Below are 22,285 nucleotides of genomic sequence, written 5' to 3' on the forward strand. Positions count from 1 at the left end.
TGTAAAGTTTCATTAGGATTCTGCATGCGGCAGATTTTACTGTATTTATATAGTGCTTGTGAACAGCATAATAAACATCTGTTAGAGTACGTGTGGTGATGTAATCCATCATTCGTGCAAAACGGCCGTTTTACTGCAATCTTCATGTTGGATTTTGTACGCTGTTGCAGATCTGACCAATGGTTATATCTAAGGTGACCTTCATTGGTTTTAGTAGTTTTCATGCTTGTGTCTTGTGTTTAGACATTCTGATATAAAAGGTGAAGGTGTTTTATTTTTCCCCCTATTTGCAAATTAAATTAAGAGGGTTGGAACTTTAATAGTGGCAACACTGCTTTAGAGACGCCGTGCAACGGAACCAAATAATGTCGCTTATACCACACGTTAGTTACATACGTACCTTACCTCAGAGCAAATGGACTCTCCCTTCCCACATCACGCATGCGCAGTGACGAGAAGAACAGCCTTGTGTTAGCTGGCGGTCTAATGTAGTGTTGGCACGATGTTTTCGAAACAGGAACAACGGAGTTGGAAAAAGATTGAATGTGCCAGAGGCCGTACAGCACGACAGCGTCATCAAGGTCTTCAAGAGGCTTGCGGGTAATCTGCATTGCCTTACAGAACAGTGGAAAGGTGGGTAAAGCCTTCAACGAAGGACGCCAAAGTGTGGCAGACATGCGTCGGCCAGGTGGTCCTAGCGTCAGTGAAGAAGTGTATGCTCTTTCCGCGTTACTGGAGAGTGATCGACGCCATACGATTCGTGAGCTGGCCCGAGAGACAGGATTAGCTCATACGTCTGTGCTTCACATTCTGAAGAAACGCCTGGGCATGAGAAAAACTGCATCACGATGGGTTCCGCATGATTTGACGGACATGCAGAAATGGCAAGCTGTGGCTGATTTGTTCGATCGATGGGGCTGGGAAGTGCTGCACCATCCACCATACTCCCCGGAGTTAAGCCCTTGTGACTTCGACTTGATTCCTAAGATGAAGGAACCACTTCATGGCATTCGCTTCAGAACTGTTCCAGAGATTCTTCAGGCAGTAGACCGCCCCATTCGAACTATCAACACAACAGGAGCTGCTAAAGGTATCCTACGACTTCCACATCGCTGGCAACGGGTTGTACACAATGCTGGTGACTATATTGAAGGACAGTAAAACTTCGAAATATGCATCTATTTTGTATCAGTTGTAAATAAATAGTTGCCACTATTAAAGTTCCAACCCTCGTACATATATTGCAGAGTACCATCTCGGGTTGTGATGCCGTGTAGTCCGGTAGAAATTCACCTACGTTTCGGATGAGTATGTGCTTACATCTTCAGAATCGAAGAGTATGCAAATGTCTGCTATCTGCCTGATTCTTGCTGGTTACGTGTTTGGCTGACTGTTAGGCCCTGAAGAGGGAGACAGTACGTTCCTCTGAAACATCGGACAGCTCGGTGTCATATTCTAGAAGATCGCAGTCTTCATGGTCACTGCTGTGAGCGTCTCATATCCAGAGTGTCCTTACTTTTAATAGGAGAAAGACCGTCAATGTAAAGGTTTCCACCGCAGTAAAGATTTATAGTGTATTTTCGGTTAGTATTCGATTTTCAAGCTATGCTCTTCTTTCCTGAAGGTGGAGGCAATATGTTACTCGAAAGCATTAGTGTACATTCACCAGACTATATGGTGTAATAATCCAGAAAACCACAATACGAAATGATTTTGGTCTTTTCCATTTTTCTGCATCGTGATATTTACGCAGTACACTCTCGCACATGTTTTTGAGCACTGTGCGACAGAAACTGATGGCTCTGAATGAGGCTTGTGAAAGCAAACATTTTTATTGGTTTGCAGTTTTGTCTCCGATATGCCGTTTAGCATGACAGATCTAACTGAAAACCCCCATGTATTTGGTAGCCACTTTTAGCACTCAGACTTCAAATCTTCTTAGCGTCTTTCCTTAAGGAAGAAAAAAAAAAGAAGAAAAGAACGTAGTCTTATGGGATCCCAATGTTGCCTGTGTATATGTGTTTGTGTATCTGTGTCTCCCCAATTTCAGTGTTCGAACTAGCTGGCCGATTTTCGTGACACGTGATATACCGTCATGCCACTGGAGAACACCCCAAATCCATACTTTTGTAATTTCCTAGCCATTAATCGCGGGGGGGGGGCGACGCTGATGCCGTTAAACTTGCGTTTCTGAATAGATGCACGGTAACAGGTCTTCAGAAGACACGTAACTTCTTGGTGAACTGTATAGTAACAGCACGGTGGTCGTGCGAACATCTTCTTTGGCACACTGATATATTGGGTTTTTGGACTTTATCCATCGTCCTGGTTTTTAAGATAACTAATAAAAACACGACGTTTCGGAAACTGGATCTGGATTGAGGCTAGCTCTTTCTAACGGACCCAACAGAATAGGTGTTTTCCTTCACCTGAGGACGGAAACAGATCCAGTTTCCGAAACGTCGTGTTTTTATTAGTTATCTTAAAAACCAGGACGATGGATAAAGTCCGAAAACCCAATATATCAGTGTGTTATACACCATCGTCAGAATCCTATAGTAACTATCTTCTTTGGCGTTTTGAATGATAACGATTACTACTGAACCGTTGGAACTAGGCATATGAAATTTCGTCCTTAGGTATATCATAAACATATCTAAACATTATGCATGAAATGTTGTTTGTAAGGCAATAATTACCAATATAAGGACGGTGCGAAACCTTGAGGTTATATTTGACAGATTCAAGGTGACTGGATAGCTATTTCTAGCTCTGAACTACAACACCTAACTGATTTCCTGGACGTCCGTACACACGTTTATTAGATTTATAGAAGTTATAAATACGTGAGGTCTGCCATGTAATTTCCATTTTAGAACAGATGTGGGCAAAATATGACCCGGAACTAAAAGCATTGCGGCATCAGACCGTTTTTAAACATTATTAATGACGCTACTCTTTACCTTCTAACGCTGACCACAGATTTACTTTCATTTTTTAAAATAGTTACTTTATAGATTTGGTAAGTTTCTTTGGACGGTGAGTGGGTGATACATAATATAAGAAAAGTGTTGCAATCGAGGTGTATGCATAAATCGAGACATGAGAAATACGCAGATGCTGGACCCTAATGCATGTAAAGGTAAGGTAAAGTTGTCCCTGTGCTCAATGAATTAAGCACTACACCATGAAGGGGTATGGGGGAATGGATGTATAGGTCCACATTTTCTTGAACTCTGCATTAGCTGGAGGTGAGTGGTCTACTTCATTCCCTGGCCGCTTTAATCCCGGTACCCATTAGATAGGAGGCTGGGTGGACCCCACAGCCGGTCTGGACAACTTGGAGAATAGAAAATTCTTGACCCTACCGGGAGTCGAATTCCGACTCCCCAGTCGTCCAGCTCGTAGCCAGTCGCTACACCGACTGCACTACCCGGCTTCTCCCTAATTCATGTATTTATTGTAATTAGTGTATCTGCACTTGGGCGTAAGAAAGCCACGTAGTGCCCACTTCAGATGTGGTTTAGCTCGTATCTTAACCGCGTAAAGACACCACAGTTTGGAACATCAAGTCCGAATTGGTTATTATGCCTGATATACGTCTTCATGGCGTGGTGCTTAATTAAGTAAATGGAAGTAAAGATATTCCTGTAACAGGCCGTTGAGGCCCATAGGGTTGTGAGACGAGGTTCCTACATTTTCTAGACAATCGGCTCATAGATGGCGGCAAGGTTGTCAGCCCTACGCGCCGGCCGCCCTTTACCCCCAGGAAGATTCCTGGTACTTATTTCTGTTAGAGGCTGTCGACCCCAGGGTCATAGTGCGGCTGGAAGGATTAGGTAAATGGAAAAAGATTCAATGACCTCATCGGGACTTGAATCCGCGACCTTCCGGCTTGTAGCATAGTGCCTCAACCAACTACGCTACCGCGTGCCCCACAATTGATTAAGAACAGAGACAAATTTACCTTTGCCTAATATTATTTCCACATTTTTGTTAACATATCTATAAAGTATATTCAGTCATTGTGAATAATTGATCCAATTTATATTTTAATTATAGATTCGTTTTTCTCTTTTGTGTTTCCATCCCGCAATCACTTCAGAAGCCGGTCACAATGGCCGCGCGGTCTAAGGTACGAAGTGCCTCTGGTCCGCTAAAACACTGGGCTAGTGGGTTCGAATCGCAGTCGAGGCATGGATGTCTGTCTGCGTTTGTTCTGTGTGCAGGTAGCGGCCTTGCGACGGGCTGATTCCCCATCCAAGAAGTCTACCGCCTGTGTATAGGATTAAGAAACTGAAAAAGCGGCCAAGGCCCAACAAAGGGCTGTAGAGCGGCGTTGGATTAGAATAGTCACTTCAAAATAACCTTATACGGCCTCCGTAAGAAAATAATTGCTCACGGCTCTTCGAACAGGTGATACGCCTACCAGCTGTAAACTGATGCTTTGTGTATTTAACAACGACGAAAACTGCGCTGCACAGTTAGGAATGATTCCCTCTCCGAGCTGAACGGCCCCCATCCTGCTGCGCATATTGCATGCGCTATCGTATCAGCGCCACAACAATCGAAAGAAACGAAACGTGCACATCAGCTTTTTAAATCAAAACATGAACACGCCCACTTTCCTTCAGATATCTGAGTCTGTATGGTGAAACTGTGAAGAAGCACGAATCAACGTGTTTGGAGGATTTCAGCCGAAGTTCAGATTCTGATCACACAAAGCCTCCCACACGTGTCCTTATAATTTTCCCCGTTGTCATGTTTATAATTACTGAATGTAATCTGTATTTATAATTATGACGTCTTATAAATTTCTCATCACTAGAGCCATTGGTCCATTAATTGATACCACATAGGGTCTAACTGAAGAGTAAATATGCCCTTCGTGCAGCCGCCATATCACTTTATTTTATACAAAATTAGATTACGGAAATTTCATGTTTTAATGTTACTCGTGTTCTCGTCGGCAGCCTTGGAGAGTCGCGCGGACATGATGCCACAAGCCCACTCTTCTATGTAAAGTACGGGAAGTCGGCTGAGCAAGAATCTCGTCCTTATGTCGGTAAAAGTAAAAGAAAGTAAAGCTATCCCTGTAGAAGGCCGTGAAGGCCCGTAGGGTTGTGAGACGTCGAGGCTCCCACATTATCTAGACAATCGGCTCAAAGATGGCGGTAAGGTTGTCAGCCTTACGCGCTTTACTCCACAGGAAAATTATTTAATTAATTCCTGGTATTCATTTCTGTTAGAGGCTGAGTGGACCCCAGGGCCGCGGCTGGAAGGATTAGGTCAATTGAAAAAAAAATCCAATGATTTCATCGGGACTTTAACCCGCAACCTTCCGGCTTGTAGCATAATGCCTCAACTAACTACGCTACCGCGTGCTATGTCGGTGCATTTCGTAAAATATAACCCTTAAGAAATGTGAACGTTATTTCTGAGTATCGTATTATTAAGCAATTTGGAAAGTGAACCCGAACGTGTAAGCGCTGGAAGTTCATTACATGTTGCTTAGCCTTGTATTGTGTTTGTTCATTTCCCATGCTGGAATCCCTGGTCTCTGCTGCGGGCGAAGTCAGCTCTGTTGCGTTGAACTGCTTGGCTCAGGACTATATTCCTCACGACGTAAAGTTTTGTGGATGGACATTCCCGTATTTGGCGCTGGTGTAGGTCTGATCTTTCCAGCTCCAGCTCAATAAATAGTGGCTGTTGACGTAAGTGTTACGAAGCCGTTATTCACACGTTCTGAACTTGCATAGGCTATAGCCTTAGCGTTTGTGACGTACATATCCTGTGGTTAATATGTATAAGGATCTTTGTTGCGCTTCCGTTCCAATGTCATGTCTAACATTAATCACAAGTAACATTTACAGTATCTGATCTTAAAAGACGTCATTGTTTTAGCTGTGACACGTACGATGAAGTGAAGCTGAAGTGCACACAGGTGCCAGTTGCTGCTTGGTGACTTCTGGTACCGCAGCGGGCTAGATAGATCATTTATCGGGGATTCATACTGTTCCAAAGCCAGCCACACAACATACCTCATAGGTTGTTTGTCTGTATGTCTGGTTCAAAATTGATTATATCGAAAAATGCTAAAAAAATTGTAGATTTGGGGGACATTTGTTTATATATGTAGTATAATGTCTAGGGTATATATAATGTGTATAAACTTATGGCAGTCTACACAACAATATTCTGTATTTTAAAAACAAAATAGACACTATCGTATCAACCTTTGTTGATTAAATGTTTGTTGTATCAACAAATGTTGATCAGTAGTGTTTACTTTGTAAGATTTGAGGCTTTCACGGCGGTGACTATGAAGAAAGCAGTCTTCTGGGATTTGGCACCGTGTATATGTAGTGTTAACCGACGTTTCGGAGGAACGTATCGCCTCCATCTTCAGGGTAGAAGAAAAAATATAAGAAATCTGCAAGCGAGGAGACCGTGAGAACCGGTCCAACACAGTCTGCTTTTACCGGTTCTCACGGTCTCTTCGCTTGCAGATTTCTTATATTTTTTCTTCTACCCTGAAGATGGAGGCGATACGTTCCTCCGAAACGTCGGTTAACACCACATATACACGGTGCCAAATCCCAGAAGACTGCTTTGTTCAGTGTTTACTCTGTTTTTAAAATACAGGATATTATTGTGTAGACTGCCATACTTTTGTACACATTACATACTCTATCTATAACACATAACAGGATGCATACTATTAAGATCCATAATTTCTTATGTGTGATGAACCGTTCTTGAGAACCTTTTGCACCAAATGGAGGAGTCTGCTGGGGAAAGAATCCCCGTGCCTGTGAGTGGGTCACGGAGCTGCGCTGGACGTTACGTGCAAGGGAAGAGTCCTCTACCTGTGCCGCTAATCGAAGCTCGACCTTCCTGCCCTTGCCAGTCAGTTGGCCGAATGTTCTATACTGGCCGCGAAAATGAATATCTCCCAGACTGGGCATATGGAAACAGTTTTGCCTTACACATGTGCAAGCAAGCACAATACAAGATTTTTTACTTAACGGTTTATAATTCGTTAGTTGTTTCGAAAGTCGTGGTTTTATTTATCTTGTTTAAAATAACCGATCCCGAGTCATTTGAATCCAAATTGCATCTTGTATCTCTAATAACCACTTCAGTATATGCCGTCATTTCACTCCAGTGACCCTAACTGGTCTTCTTCCTGTGGTCTTCCAATCAAAATGTTATTTGTGCTTTGTCATCTGAATCGGGTTTGTAGCATTTAAAGGTAAGAGGATCATCCAGTGGCAAATTGGGTGTGAAAAGGAAGGAAGTCATTTTGAGATGCTATCGAAATATCTCCTGGAGGTCCTGAAGAAGAGAGAGCGTACAATAAGACAGGATGAATATGCGTGATGACTGTGGACGGGTTAGAAAGAAGGTGCTATTTTTATGTTGAGAACTCCAGGGACAAATGTAAAACTGCGAAAAGCTACAGTAAGGCCATCGGCCTCGGCCGAGATTCAAACTGGGAACTTCAGAATTCTAGCCAAACTCGTTACGCACTGATAATGGCGATTCTCGTGACATAATGAAGTCCCTGACCTTAATTAAGCACTACTTCGTGAAGGCATATGGGGGAGTGGATGTATAGATGTATGCATCCACGTATTCTGAACCTCGGCATCAGATGGAGGTGAGCGGTCAGCTTCACGCCCAGGTCGCTTTACTCCCTTAGAAACAGAACTCGGTACCCCTTGGATAGGGCCCCAGTACCGGCCTGGACGACGTGAAGAAGAGAAAATTCTCTCCCCTGCCGGGACTCGATTTCGAAACCCTCGGTCGTCCAGCCCATAGGCAGACACTATACCGACTGAGCTATCCAGGCTATTATTATTATTGTTGTTGTTATTGGAGAGGGTGGGTTTCCCCATGCACTTACACCCACTGTTGGTCCATTATGCGTCCCCCTACCAGTCTCTATATACTACCGGTACTGGTGCGTGCCATCAGTCCCGACTGAGCCAGCGAGTTCGGCCTCCACTGGCTCAGCGGTATCTCGATGCTTCCCCCCCCCCTCTACCAGAGGAGTTAGAGACTACTGTTGGGCGGGAAATGTCCTGAATTTGGCTCAGAGGTCCCCTTGGGACATGAGGTTCTTTTACGTTCCGTAAAGCTACGACACGGGACTGACGGCTTAAAGTCCCTCTCGGAGGACTTGTTCCCTGAATTTTTCCGCCCTCAAAAATTCCACGACCTCTGCCGGGTTTGAACCAGGTTACCTTGAGTCACGAGGTGGGAACGTTATCCCTAGACTACGGAGGCCGCTTTTTATTATTGTTACTATTATTATTATTATTATTATAGTGGTTAACGCACTATGCTACAAGTCGGAAGGTCGCGGGTTCAAATACCGATGAGGCCACTGGNCTGGATTTTTTTCAGTTGACCTATCATTCCGGCCGCACTATGGCCCTGGGGTTCACTCAGCCTCTAACAGAAATGAGTACCGGGAATTAATTAAATAATTTTCCTGGGGAGTAAAGCGCGACCGGCGCGTAAGGCTGACAACTTTACCGCCATCTTTGAGCCGATTGTCTCGATAATGTGGACCCTCAATGTCTCACAACCCTGTGGGCCTTCACGGCCTGTTAACAAGGATAGCTTTACTTTACTTTTTTTACTTTATTATTATTGTAGTGACAACAGTAATAACAGAAGTAATAATATTTGATTTCAAACATGGTTTGTACTGGTATGTTTATCCTTGTGTGTCTCGATAAGTGCTGGACCAATCCGCCCAAAACGGGGCACGAAATAAACATTAAAACAGGAAAAGTAAACAATAAAATATACAACGCATTTCACGGTAATTATACTGACATATTGGTTATACTCAGAATTACTGGGTTTTTGGACTTTGTCCTTCGTCCGGTATTCTAGAAATTAGAAAACACAACGTTTCGGAAGAATCCAGTTTTTGAAACGTTTTTTGTAGTTTCTAGAATATAGGATGTTGGACAAAGTCCAAAATCCCGGCAATTCTGAGTATTATAAACCATCGTCGCAACACTTCAGAATCATCTTGGTTATCAATCTATCCGTATGTCTGTCCGTCCTTGTTTGGCCTTGGTCGCTTTTCCTATACACAGTCGGTAGGATTCCTTTGACGGGGGATCAGCCCGTCCCAAGGCTGCTACCTACACAGAGAACAACACACACACACAATAAACGCACACAGACATCCATGCCTCGAGTGGGATTCGGACACGCGACCCCAGTTTTCGAGCGGGCAGAAACAGTTCTTGCCTCAGACCGCGCGGTCACTGTGATCTGCCATCTTGGTTATACCTAGCTTAATAACAGACAGTTGTTTAGTTCGCTTAAGGAAGGCCTATAGTAATACATGTTACTCACAAAAAATAAAAGAAGGAATAATGAAGGAAAGAGATGTGCATGTCATATTATGAGCACCTGACGGCCACTTACAGGATGCGTTTCCAAGGAATGGATGAAGGCCACCTTGAGGATAATGGCATTCAAGTAACACTGTATGGAATCTTTTTGAAAAGTTGCTTTGTTAGTAGCCAGAAGTATAACGTGGTATTTAGTTCTCTGGGTAAAGCTATTAACAGGACACACACATTCTCTTTTGTAGTCACAAAAAGTCAAATTGCATACACGAAGAAAATAAGAGCAGATTAAATTGGGGAATGCTTGCTACTCTCCAATTAAGAATAGTTTGTTTTCCCGTCTGCTATTTAAAACTATTATTTTATGTTTTGTTTTGTTTTGTGAAGGGAAGAAGGTCCATGTGTTGCCCTCAGCGTCCTGGTCTCTTTAACACCTTCACACCACTCTTTGGAGAGAGAATTTCTGTTTCAGCGTACAACGCGCAGTGCTTCTGCATGCTTGTTTATTGTGTTATGTCTTAACAGGCATTTTGCATGCTTCTTCCTTGATACATGGCGATCAGACTCTAAGTGAGCTCAGCCGATCACAGTGGCCGCTCGGTCTGAGCCATGAACTGTCTTCGCTCGCTCGAATGCTGGGATCGTGGGTTCCAATTCTATTCGAGGCATGGATGTCTGTGTTTGCGTTCTTTGTGTACGTAGCGGCCTTGCGACGGGTTGATCCCCGTCCAAGGAGTCCTACCGACTGTGTCTAGGCGTAAGAAACTGAAAAATCGGCCAAGTGTTTCGTAAACTTGGGCAATTGAGGGCCACTACATGGGCGGTCGGAGAACACGCAAAGGACTCTGCTGTTTCCCCTTGGCCGTAAAGAGCATGCAACTGTTTTTTTCTGCGAATAGGAGAGCAATTATAGTTAATATTGCCGTAAAATTCTATATCCATCAATTCCAAGTATTTTTTTTAATTATGTTATTTATTGCATGTCTCGTAATGCTATCACCATCTGGTGGACGACCACGGACCACAGTTTGAGAAACACTGTCTTTATGAATTTGCTATTGTTGTATAGAGCCGTAATATACGTTATGAGCATTTGAGAATAAAGTCTTCAGGGCGATGTTCGGATCAACGAAGTACAGGAGAACATAACAGAACGAAAAGTTCCAAAATGTGTATTATGTATCGGTGACTAAGACGCGGGGTTGGGTTGGTGAATTGGTTTATTGGATCTCCACTAGTCGTAACTACAATTAGTTCTTACACTCTCAAGATTACTTTAACTACAGTACGTAAAGTCTTCAATGTCTGTTAATACGTCACATCTGAATCCCTCACAACTTCTTTCCGTGACGGCTTTGTGCCCTTGACTCACGGCTTCTCAGCTATGACTGCAAACAACCTCCACGGTCCCCTACAAACCGTAGGCACGAACCCCATAGAAAACCCCTATTATTGTAGACGCTTACTGGGCATGGCGCGGACCACATTGAAAACATTCTTCTGTTGTCAGAATTGTAGCTTAACCTAGCAACGGACTCTTTACCAAGAATCTATCTTCGTGTCTTCGCGGGAACTTGTTTACCAACCCGTTGCCTAGCAATGGGCGTACATGTAACAGTATTATGGAGTGGAAATGACAGAATGTTTAGAATACACAGGAAAAAATGAGAAATTCACATGGAATTTTTATGGGCAAACTGAAGGTGAGAGACCACTTGCGGACCTAAGACAGTCGGTGGAAGGTCAGGACTGAATGAGACCTAGGACAAATGAATGTCTTCCGGTTCAGAATAGGGTCCAGTGGTGGACTTTTGAGAACACAGTGTTGTTTTACTTATTCTTTGTGTATTTAACGATGATTTCAATTGCTAAGATCCTGTATAATGCATTTGAAAGGAATGTAACAGAAGCGGTTCTGACCTGCTTAGAGGAGAGCCAGGCTTGCATAAAATAAGTGATTCTTGAGTAGATAAACAGCCGTCGATTCCTCAGGCTGGATCTTGTACCATGTAGTTAGCTATACGTATATACGTGTAAAGCCCGAAACGAGGTTTGACGCATTTGTTATCGTGTGTGTATAAAGCAATAGCCGCTCAAAATGTCACCATACCATGGCATCGTCTCTGTGAGCCTATGTCGAAAGTGTGATGTTCAGCTGTGTAGTATTTCAGAACGGAAGGCAATTTGCTATGACATCGCTGTCTTCAGTACTGCAATCTGCTTTGGGCTCAGACACCATTCAGAGTTANTATAAGAGACCACTGGGAAGACCAAGGCGTAGGTGGGTGGACACTATTAAAATGGATCTTAGAGAGATAGGTTGGAATGTATATGGATTGGATTGATCTGGCTAAGAATAGGGACCAGTGGAATACTCTTGTGAACACGGTAATGAACCTTCGGGTTCCATAAAATGCTGGGAAATTCTTCGAGTAGCTGCACAATTGGCGGCTTCTCCAGAAGGGCTCAGCTGCATGATTAAGTAAGTAAGTAAGAGGCGAATCAAGAGTTGGCGAAGTATGAAATATTTATGTTAGGTGATTTTTATTGCTAGTGGGGTGGGACTAAATCCCTTGTACTGCGGCCACTTCTGGCCTATTGTACCAGCCCCAGATGATAGGTGAGGGTGATTGAGGAGCAATTGGTTGAATGAAGATTGGCAGGGAAAACCGAAGTACTCGGACAAAACTTGCCCCAGCGCCACTTTGTCCACCACAAATCCCACTTGACCAGACCCGGTATCGAACCGGGCCGCCGCAGTGGGAAGCCAGCGACTAACCGCTTGAGCTGTGGCGCGGCGTTATGCTAGGTGATACCAGCGCATTACCCCAGGATCACTAGTTCACCTAGAGAAATAGTAAACAATATGGATAGTGGGTAGGCTAATTTATGTGACCTTTGAAGTTCTCATAGTGATGAATATGAGTATTACTGTGTTCTGTGATGTGACGCATGGACCAGCATTTTCTTGAAACCTGCTGCCTGCAGCTTGAGGCTACCTCTGAAACTGCGCCACGTTCAAGAATACAGCAGTCTTCAGGCTAATTAGTATTTTAATGCATATTTGAAGGCCAGGAGTCGGAATAGCTCAGTCAGTATAGTGACAGGCTACAGGCTGGACTGTCCGGGTTCGATTCCCGGCATGGCAAGATTTTTCTCTTATCCACGTTGTCCAGACCGAGTTTGGCGTCCACCCAGCCTCCTAACCAATGGGTACCGGCGGCGATTTCCCCGGGGGCAAAACGGCCGGGACATGAAGCTGACCACTAACCTTCAGCTAGTGCTGAGGTCAATAATGGTGGAACTATACCTACACTCCCCCATATGTCTTCATGCCATAGTGGTTAACTAATTAAGCACAGGGACAACTTTAACCTTTATTTGAAGGTGTAAGAACAGTTTCCAGTATAACCTTGGTGTTAACATCACATTAAGAAAATAATATACAACGAAGCACTGAAATTGCATTTCAAAGTATATATCTGCTGGTTAGTAATAATTGCACAATTTTGTCGTGACTTAATTGCGATAGAGTTCGTTTCTCGGGAAGAAGAAAAACATTCTCTGGTATTCGAACCTGAAGGTTCTGCACCACCACTGGATAAAGTCCTTAGTCAGTTCTCTCCATATCTCACTTATACTACGTACTTCCCTAAGCTCCAGCTCAGTAATGTCCTTTCATCTCATTTGTTGTCTTCCAAATAATTGTAAGATTTGAGGCTTTCACGGCGGTGACTATGAAGAAAGCAGTCTTCTGGGATTTGGCACTGTGTATGTGGTGTTAACACCACATATACACGGCGCCAAATCCCAGAAGACTGCTTTCTTCCAAATAATTGTTTTCCAAGACGGTTCTCCCACCATTGCCACTATTAAAGTCACACAGTCCTCACTATCCTGACAGCGTTAGAAGACCTGTATGAACCACAAAGTTATCATTATATAATATCCTAAATTACTGACCTTGTCCCTGTGAATTCAAAATATTGTCACGTATTATGGGTTAGCGTGACTAGTACTTGTGGGTTCTAGATTTAATGAAGCGGTAGCATAGTTGGTTGAGGCACTATGATGAAGCCGGAAGGTCGCGGGTCCGAGTCCCGATGAGGTGGATTTTTCAATTTACCTAAACCTTCCAGCCGCACTATGTCCCTGGGGACGACTCAGCCTCTAATAGAAATGAGTACCAGGTAAAGGTCGACCGGCTCGGAAGGCTGACAACCTTACGGCCGTCATTGAGCCGATTGTCTAAAGAAAATGTGGGAGCCTCGACATCTCACAACCTTATGGGCTTTCAGGGCCTGTTACAGGGATAGCTTTACGTTTTTCTAGATTTAATGATTGCATTTATTGCCTATTGTTTCCTAGAAACGGCCCATATGTCACAATATTTTCGAGTATTTAGTTTCCTGACAATTTATGTTGTGTCTTGAAGTAAGAGATCATGTTTGACAGCAGACATTGAAGATGATTATTTTATAAGCTTGTTATATCATAATTCTTGCTGTGATACATTTCCTGAATTTAATAATACAATTACTCACTTTATTCTTCCCTAAAAAATCCTTTTGATTCTGTTATTTTCAGATATATATTGAAATTTACTGAAAGATTTACACTGCCTTAAACTAGTCAAAGAACAATTCATCCACAACCATCTCATTTTATCATTCACAGCCCACTCTTAATTATAAGCTATAGCTCATAAATTAACCATCTGATAGTGCATTATAAATAAAGGAGGAATCAATCAGTACTTACCATAATCTGTCTTAATTTACAGGTTGGAAAGCAAATATGGCTGAGGCACGAGAGACAGTAGAAGCAGAAGCTGATGCAGGAGCTAAGGCATCTGCAGCAGAATCAAAGGTGCTTGGAGCTGAGGAAGCGTCTGGCGAAGTGTTGGACACATCAGTGTCCACCACCACTGGAGCAGCCACATCTACCATCAAAGTGCAGCAACAGCAGGAACCCCAGCCGCAGCTTCAGCACTTACCTAGGTAAGGAGCAGCATAGTGAGAATTGTAACACGGTAACATTGTCTATCCAGGTAACGAACATCAGCGAAACAGAGATCTGGATGGGCAGTAGGAATGCATTATGGGCCATAACACAGCAAATTGAACTGTCCCATCATCTGAACTGAGACCTGGTTTCTTCTGTAATGCATCCAGTAGTAAGGTCCGTAAAGGCCCATAGGATTGTGAGACGTTGAGGCTCCCACATTTTCTCTAGACAGTTGGCTCACTGATGGCTGTGAGGTTGTCAGCCTTACATGCCAGCCGCACTTTATCGCCCAGGAAGCTTCCTGGTACTCATTTCTGTTAGAGGCTGAGAGGACTCTAGGGCCATAACGATAGACTGAGAAATATTATAGGCAGTTTTGCTTCCAGTGGCTTCAAGTCAAGTTTTCTGTTTGTGTTTTCTCACCCTTGGCTGTAATGTAGTTGTTTGTTTTGTAAAATAGAAGTGACAGCAGTTCAAGTTTACCCCTTCAGATAGACATATTATATTAGCTTTAATAGCAGCAGTAACAGTAACAACAACAAGATTAATAATAATGCAGATTAGTATTTCTGCATTTGATAGGGTCTCTTCATGGAAGTATCTTCTTCTGCAAAAGTAAAAAAATATATATTTTCCTTTCTATCATGATGACAGATATGTTTCTGCAAAGGTAAAGTTGTCTATGTGCTTAGTTAGTTAAGGACTGCGCCATAAAGGCACGCGGGGGAGTGGAAGTATAGCTCCACCATTCTTGACCTCAGCAGTGGATGGAGGTGAGTGGTTACTGGTGCTGCTTACCCCCAGAATGTGTTTCTATAGAAAGGCTAATTTTGTTATGCAAAACATTCAAATAGACAAACGTTTAAAAGCAAATGGTAACAGATGGTTGTGAATATGAGAGATGAGGTTTCCTTGATGGCAAGTGTGAAGAATAGTCTTTTGGGGGTATGACACCATGTAGCCTGGTAGTAGTTTACTGACATTTCAGAGAAACATTGGCCCTGTCTTCATGATAGAGAAGTACTTCTGCACGAAACTTGCAGGCTTCATTTTTAACAGTTTGGTTGTGGTAAGCAATCATTCAGTGAATAATGTAAGTTGGATTGCAAGGGAAACTGCTGAAGCAACAGGCATTCTGAGAACTTCAGTCAATATAGAGGAGAAAATACGTCTGCAGTAAATGTCACAGGTAACTATACCTAAATACAGTGAAACTTCTATAAAAGATCACTCCTATTCAAAGACCACCCCTTTAAAAGACCTTATTTGTGTGGCATGTTTGCATTTTAGGCCACTTTAGTAAAATTCAATCCTTGTTTATAGACCACCCCTATCCCCCACTAGTGACCATGCCTGGTCTTTACCATACCCCACTGAAGGACACTCTAGACAACACAAAGACTTCAGTTGGTTTGTTAAGTAACAGTTTAACACCTTTGTTTAAAAAATTGCAGGATGAATTCGAGAACATGAGTGTAAAAAACACATTTAAAACTGTAACCAAAATTACATTGGATTCGTTTTTAAAACCAACAGAACAGTAGTGTAATCTATATAGTATTATGTCTATGAGTATATATTTATTTAATTATTAGCAGTTGACTGAAGACACATACGAGTATTGCAATTGCTGTTCTTGTGAGGTAACCTTATAGACAATAAACCTGTGCCCTACACTTGTTACAAATTATATATGTATGGTGCTTACTGTACCATAATACCAGAACTCTCTCACCCCTCTCATGCACCCCCTGTGATAGACCACATATTGGTGAAATCGTTTGTGGTATTCTTAGAAAAGTTTATCTGTATTTTCACTTCTTCACATAGAGAGGATTGTAGAAAAATGATAATTGCTTGCTGGCCTTGTGTTCTGCTTGTGACATGCTGTAAAGTGTTTATATGTCTAGGCTGTTATGTTTTTGCTGTTTGTTAGCTTCAGGAAAAGAAGGGAAAAAAAGTGGTATCTTTAGTAAATCAGCATATTGGAAAATGAAGAATGCATTTGGATCTTCTTTTGTTATGTCAAATTAGATAATGCATTTGGGCTCTTATATACCATTCATCGAAATTTCTGTTTTATAAGAATGCGAATGATCACAAAAGTTCAGTTCTTAAAATATTGTAGTTTTTATATCCTACTTCCATAGTGAATGGTTAGACACAAATGTGGAGCTTGTTTCCTAAAGGTACCAAATTCAGTATGACAAAATTTTAGCAAATAACAAAAACCTTCTGCTTGTATAATACCCCCTATACTCGTATTTCAATGACTGATTTTACACAAATTATTTGTTATGAATATGAATATATGAATGTTTTATCGCAATTTAGAGCTTTATTATTGAAAGGCGTAATATTGATTTGATACATTCTGGCAGAAAGCTATGGGACATGATACTTGATTTATTACTATTTTTACCTTATTTATTGGTCTGAAGTTTCTTTCATATGTGTAACGTGATGAATTACCCTTTTAGCCACCAAATGAGGATCTTCATATTGTCAGCTTTCCTTCTTCTTTCTGAACATAATAGGCTAGAGTTTTCTTCTTGGTAGAGCGCTCTCTTGTACCTTGATTAGGTCTCTTCCTGTAGAGTGTATGGACATGAAGAAATTTCTCTGGTTTGTCACGTTTTTATTGTACCAGTGTTCTCTGTTAAATGCATTAATACTTTTGTCAGAATGTCCAAAATGAATTGTTATTATGCCTGCAAGAAACTCGTCGTTTTTTTGAAGCATATTCATTTCGTTTCCTTTGCTTAGAAAAATGATTTATTTGTTGCTTAAACAGTGCTCCTACGTTTTGAGGGTGTTCTACTCATCATTGGTTCGTCCACAAACTCGTCAGATACTACACCACAACCTAACACTGCATGGTATTAACTGCACAAATGTACAAGCTGTACAAGACTGGCTGCCATGACACTTGATGGTCACATGACCGAAGCCAGCCTGCGCTAGGTTCGCTAGTGGCTTCGTCTAGGTTTCCGTTTAGAGGCGCTTCAACAGCAAGCGTCCATTGGCTTTGTGAATTCGGTATTTTTTGCTACCCAAGACAGTTTAGAGGTGGTACTTTATGGCGTAAATTCCCGTTTTTAGAAATGTTTATAAATATGATGGACCGCCTCTGTGGTCTAGTGGTGAGAATTCCTGGCTACAGATCCAGAGGTCCCGGGTTCGATTCCCGGCGCTACCAGATTTTCTGAGAAGTAGTGGGTCTGGAACGGGGTCCATTCAGCCTCGTGAGAATAATTGAGGAGCCACTTGAATGGAAAAGTAGCGGCTCCGGTCTATAAAACCGAAATTAACGGCCGAGGGGATCCGTTGCCCTGATCACGCGAAGTTGGCACTAAGTTCGCCGACAAGCGGCGGCCGCTCGGTCGGTATAGTTCGCTTGCGGACTAAAGCCACGGAGTAGCACCTAATGAACACGATGATAGGGGTACGTTATACGTGTAGTTCGAAACTTCCGTCACATGCTACCACGTATAACGAATTTTTCGAATAATTTGGATTTTGTATGTTTTGGAAACAAGCCCCCCACATATGGTTAACATTATGGCAGATAGGCTGTATTTCTCGAGGCGCATTACATGAGCTCGCACTTCTCCAGCAAGCAGTAGGCCTGTTGACTAATCACGTGTTAATCGATGTGCTGCTAGTTTCTCATTTGTTTCGTGATTAACGATGCTTCGAATTGGTTTCCGTTGTTGATTTTATATTCTTTGAGTTACCTTGTCGAGTTCTTTCATATTTGATAGTGTTCATAATACGTTATAGATCTGTGTTACATGACATTCAAGAAACGCTGCCAAATCGCCTACGTTGGAGATTTAAGTTGGGTGTATAAGTAGACGTTTCTTTGGTTGTTGCTTATGCTTTTATATACATGGTCTCCGACTATCCTGGCTTTCGTTGGCCTGTCCGAAATAGAACGTAATTTCATTTGTTCCCTTTTATACGATGGCAGTGGCATTGAAGCTGCTGGTCAACAGAACTAACCCTTTCCACGATAGATTTTATTTAAGGGAACTTCTGTCCTTGGTACAGACTACACCAAGGTACTTGACATCGCTGGAGAGCTGGATTGTCATATTGAAGAGGGTCGGTTCCTCAAGGCCCTTTATATTTCTCTTCCTAGTAAACGGTATAACTACCGTCTTGTTGGAATTGCTGGAGACTTGTTCTTTCACACCATCGTTGGGCCGTGTACAGAGCTGTTTGAAGACACTCTGACACTGTCGAAACTATTAGCAGAATATCAAAGTCGTAGTTTTAACTCCAAGTTACTCTAGAATGGAACATTATTTGCTATGAATTTCAAAATTTTCTAAGCTTCCCCACCAGAGATATGAGATATTAAATATGGCCGATTTTGGGCCCAGAGCAAAGTTTGGAAGCTCCTAGAAAATTTTGGAAAATAGATACGGGGTTCAAAGATACGTTATTATATCCCCCATGTAGACAACAACAAAGAGAAGAAACCACAGCTCTGATACTTTCCCCCTCCCATTGGTTTTTGAAGATCAAAAATAGCATTTTTCCCCAAATCAATAGGTAAGTTTCAAGCTTAATTAGACCTAGAGGAAGTGAGTTGAGTAAAAACTTGTAATGATCTAAAATTGTAGTCCAGATCATGAGAACAAATTGTTTTTCATTGGAGTCTCTAGCATCAACAGTTATCGAGATATAGAAGATAACGCAAACCTCCATTTGAGCCGAAAACGCGTTTTTTCTCATAAAAACGGCTGTACGGGGAGAACCGAGCGGATTAAATTTTTTTAAAAATATTTTTGTAGTATGAAAATATGTAGAATTAATTGGACAAAACGTAATTTTTTTAAATGGTCGCGCGACCTATCTGGATGACTTCAAATGAATGACACTTGCGGTAGTAGCCCTTACGAGTATGTAACGTCCTCTCTCACGAGAAGAAATGTTTGTCTCTAATGAATATGCTTGGCCTTTCGTCAAGTGTACGGATCGCACATATAGCATATTACTGAAAATTCTTCGTTTGCACTACACCCAAGTCCTCTGTCAGTACAGGCTTTGCAGAGCAGATCGCGCCTATGTTACATATCCTATGCTGGAACGTCAGGTCGTAAGCTTGACCACCACCAAGTTTAAGCCTCTTATACAGGGTGATTCATATAGAACCGGCCCGACGAAATGAGCTGTAAAATAAAATATACCTTACAGATATTAATTTACACATATCTTATCTTGGATTGTGTGCCGTGATCAGAGCAGGTGTTGAAAGTGTCCGCCGTTTTCAAGTAGGCACTAGAAACACTCGCTGTTCAACAGTGTACTCCATGACTGTCGCCTGCGCACTGCAGACACGTTTCGGCATTGTCCTTGACCTTGCAGCATAAGGGCTGCCACTTGCCGGATCATGCGCACACCATTCGACTCAGCGCGGCCCACGGATTATTATGTCGTAATTTGTGAGCGGTTATATGCATCACCTGCGGAATTATTAGCAAATTCATCGGGCCGGTTCTATACGATTCACCTTGTATTTTCTATGTCTGGCTTCACCTTGTCCTGTACCTCGAACATGTTCATTCTCATGATTTTCCATGTCTTCTGCTTTTTGCCTGCACAGTTTTGTTATATAATCGTACACATTACGGAAGGTTGAAAGTTGTGTGCAAATCGCGGACCGGTATGAAACTTGGAAAATTTCTAGTGATGCCAGAACCTTGTTTTGCATGCCCTGGCTTTCAGCTGACTGCAGCTGGGCTGATGTTCTTGTTATATAACCCCTTTGCACGGATCTAGTAGAAACCCTGTTTCCAACAGTTCCTCGGTTGTAGTTCAGCTGTTGCTTGTGATGGTTTATGCTAACCGTCTTACAGTGTATACACTTTTTCACCTTATTATTCACTTCCACACTACATGTTTCAGCACTAATGTGCCATCCTCAGGCGTCTTTATGCACGTTAAACTATTGTACTGCATGCATGATGTCTTCATTCTAAAATGACTAAAATCTGTATTCGTCATATATGTCGATGAATTCTAAATAATAAAACTTTTCAGGATTCATCCCACGTCGCACTCAAACACGCGAATTACGCCAATCCTCTTTTATGTGAGCATTCTTCCTACATACATATGTGTATCGTGTTCTGTGATGTGTTTTGCTCCTGTTACTGCATGCGTTTCACTATCCACAGTAATTCAAGCGCACAGATTTGCTTTCTCCGCTGAAGAAAGTGTCGGGCACGTTTTTTGGCCTCCCGGTAGTCATCGCATAACGGTCGTTACCACAGTTGAATGCACTCTGATGACAGTCTCAAACCCAAGTAAACAATTTTGTTCCATTACTAATCGGACCCCCGCCGCAGCGCCTATTTCCACATAGCTATGAAATGCAAATAGATGACGCAGTTTTTCTAGTGCACTGAACTTCATATCGAAGTGAACCATCATCTCGCGTTTCCGCCCATCAATAGCAAGTAAGTCGTAAAGGATTTCATTTAACGACACTTCTTTAAGTACAGTGGATCGATAAGCACGAAATTTGTCATGTAACGGCGCTGTCAATATCGACACACTGTAGCGTCGGTGATAGGACGCTTAATGAATGTGGAGCAGCTAGTGGAGTGAGAATTGACAGGGAAACTGAATTACTACTACTACTACTGCTACTACTACTACTACTACTACTACTACCACCACCACCACCATTGCTGATCTGCACACTTTACATTTTACCGGTATACTTGCACTAGAGTTCTCAGTCTTCACTAGTCGTGTCCTGTCAACGGGTTTATAATAGTCACACTGTCAGTTCAAATTACACATGAAATCTTCATTTCACAGCCTAATTTCGTTCTTGCTATTATTCTGCAACTGACAACTCAGTTCAATTCATCTGCGCCCAAGCCAATATCCTGGCAGGCTGGCGGCTCATAACTCGACTCAGTTCTATGCAGCTACTGCCAAAGTCAAAGTCACATTGCGACTAACAGTCAGTCAGTCAGTAAGTCTTGTTGTCGAGCCCCATCTGGGCCTCATGACTAGATATTATTACTGTTTCACACTTACTGTCTTGTTTTTGTGGGGCGCCCACTCTGATGAGTGGACGGGTCTGTCTTTTGTATATGCTGAAAAAAACAGCCTTTATATTTTGCGAAGGCATGTTTATAGCGTCGTTGCATAGCAACGGAAGTTATTCGATTGTTGCTTGCGTATTCGTTGCCGCGGGTATGTGTTTACTGATTCGTTGCCTAACAATAAACGTCTGTTCTGAGTTCACTATTCCGGCTTTCGGGCGCCATGTCAGGGTATATTTGTGCCGGCCACCACGTTGTTTTGCGTTCTCTTACAAATGCGTCTCGAGCAGTAGTTAATAGCTCCTCTTCGTGTTTCTGTTATTGATGCTAGGAAATTGAGAAGTGACATGACGGCCTACAGCGCTGCATTGGGACCCACAAACTGGTTCAGAAGTTATTGCAGGCGTGGACCTGGTGGTGCTGTGCGTATGTTTTTCCTTACAGTATAAGGAACATAACACAATAGCCCAGCTTCAAGGGAACTGTAAACGGCACGCTCCTTCCTAAGTATAGTACACAGATCCTCCAACGTACAGAAGCTGTACTTGTCGTCCTTCAGTTTTATGGACACTTGCTCATGGCCGAACCGTGGCCTCCGTAATCCCAGGAAGTGTGCAGAGGGAGACGATTCTGGGTTGTAATATTGTGAGATCAATACAGTGATTTCATGTTTTCCTTAAGTAATTCATACTCGTGCCGGTCACAGTAGCCGAGCGGTCTAAGGCATGTACTGTCTTCGCTCGCTTGGAAATCGGGATCGTGGGTTGGAATCCCACTCAAGGCATGGGTGTTTAGTTTGTGTGTGTGTGCGTTTCTCTGTGTTTGTGT

At 42.5% G+C, this 22,285-nt stretch overlaps 1 protein-coding gene across 1 annotated transcript in view; it reads left to right on the forward strand.

Annotated features, from left to right (window-relative positions):
• The window catches only part of LOC111875210 (neuronal PAS domain-containing protein 2), a 459,290-nt gene that overhangs the window by 86,828 nt on the left and 350,177 nt on the right, over positions 1 to 22,285 (forward strand). Inside the window, exon 2 of the mRNA XM_023871270.2 lies at positions 14,164 to 14,380. Within this exon, the coding sequence (XP_023727038.1) occupies positions 14,178 to 14,380 (203 nt within the window). The 5' untranslated portion in view covers positions 14,164 to 14,177. The remainder of the gene's footprint in view (positions 1 to 14,163; positions 14,381 to 22,285) is intronic.

Source organism: Cryptotermes secundus, unplaced genomic scaffold, assembly GCF_002891405.2.
Source record: "Cryptotermes secundus unplaced genomic scaffold, Csec_1.0 scaffold1564, whole genome shotgun sequence".
Taxonomy (NCBI): Eukaryota; Metazoa; Arthropoda; class Insecta; order Blattodea; family Kalotermitidae; genus Cryptotermes; species Cryptotermes secundus.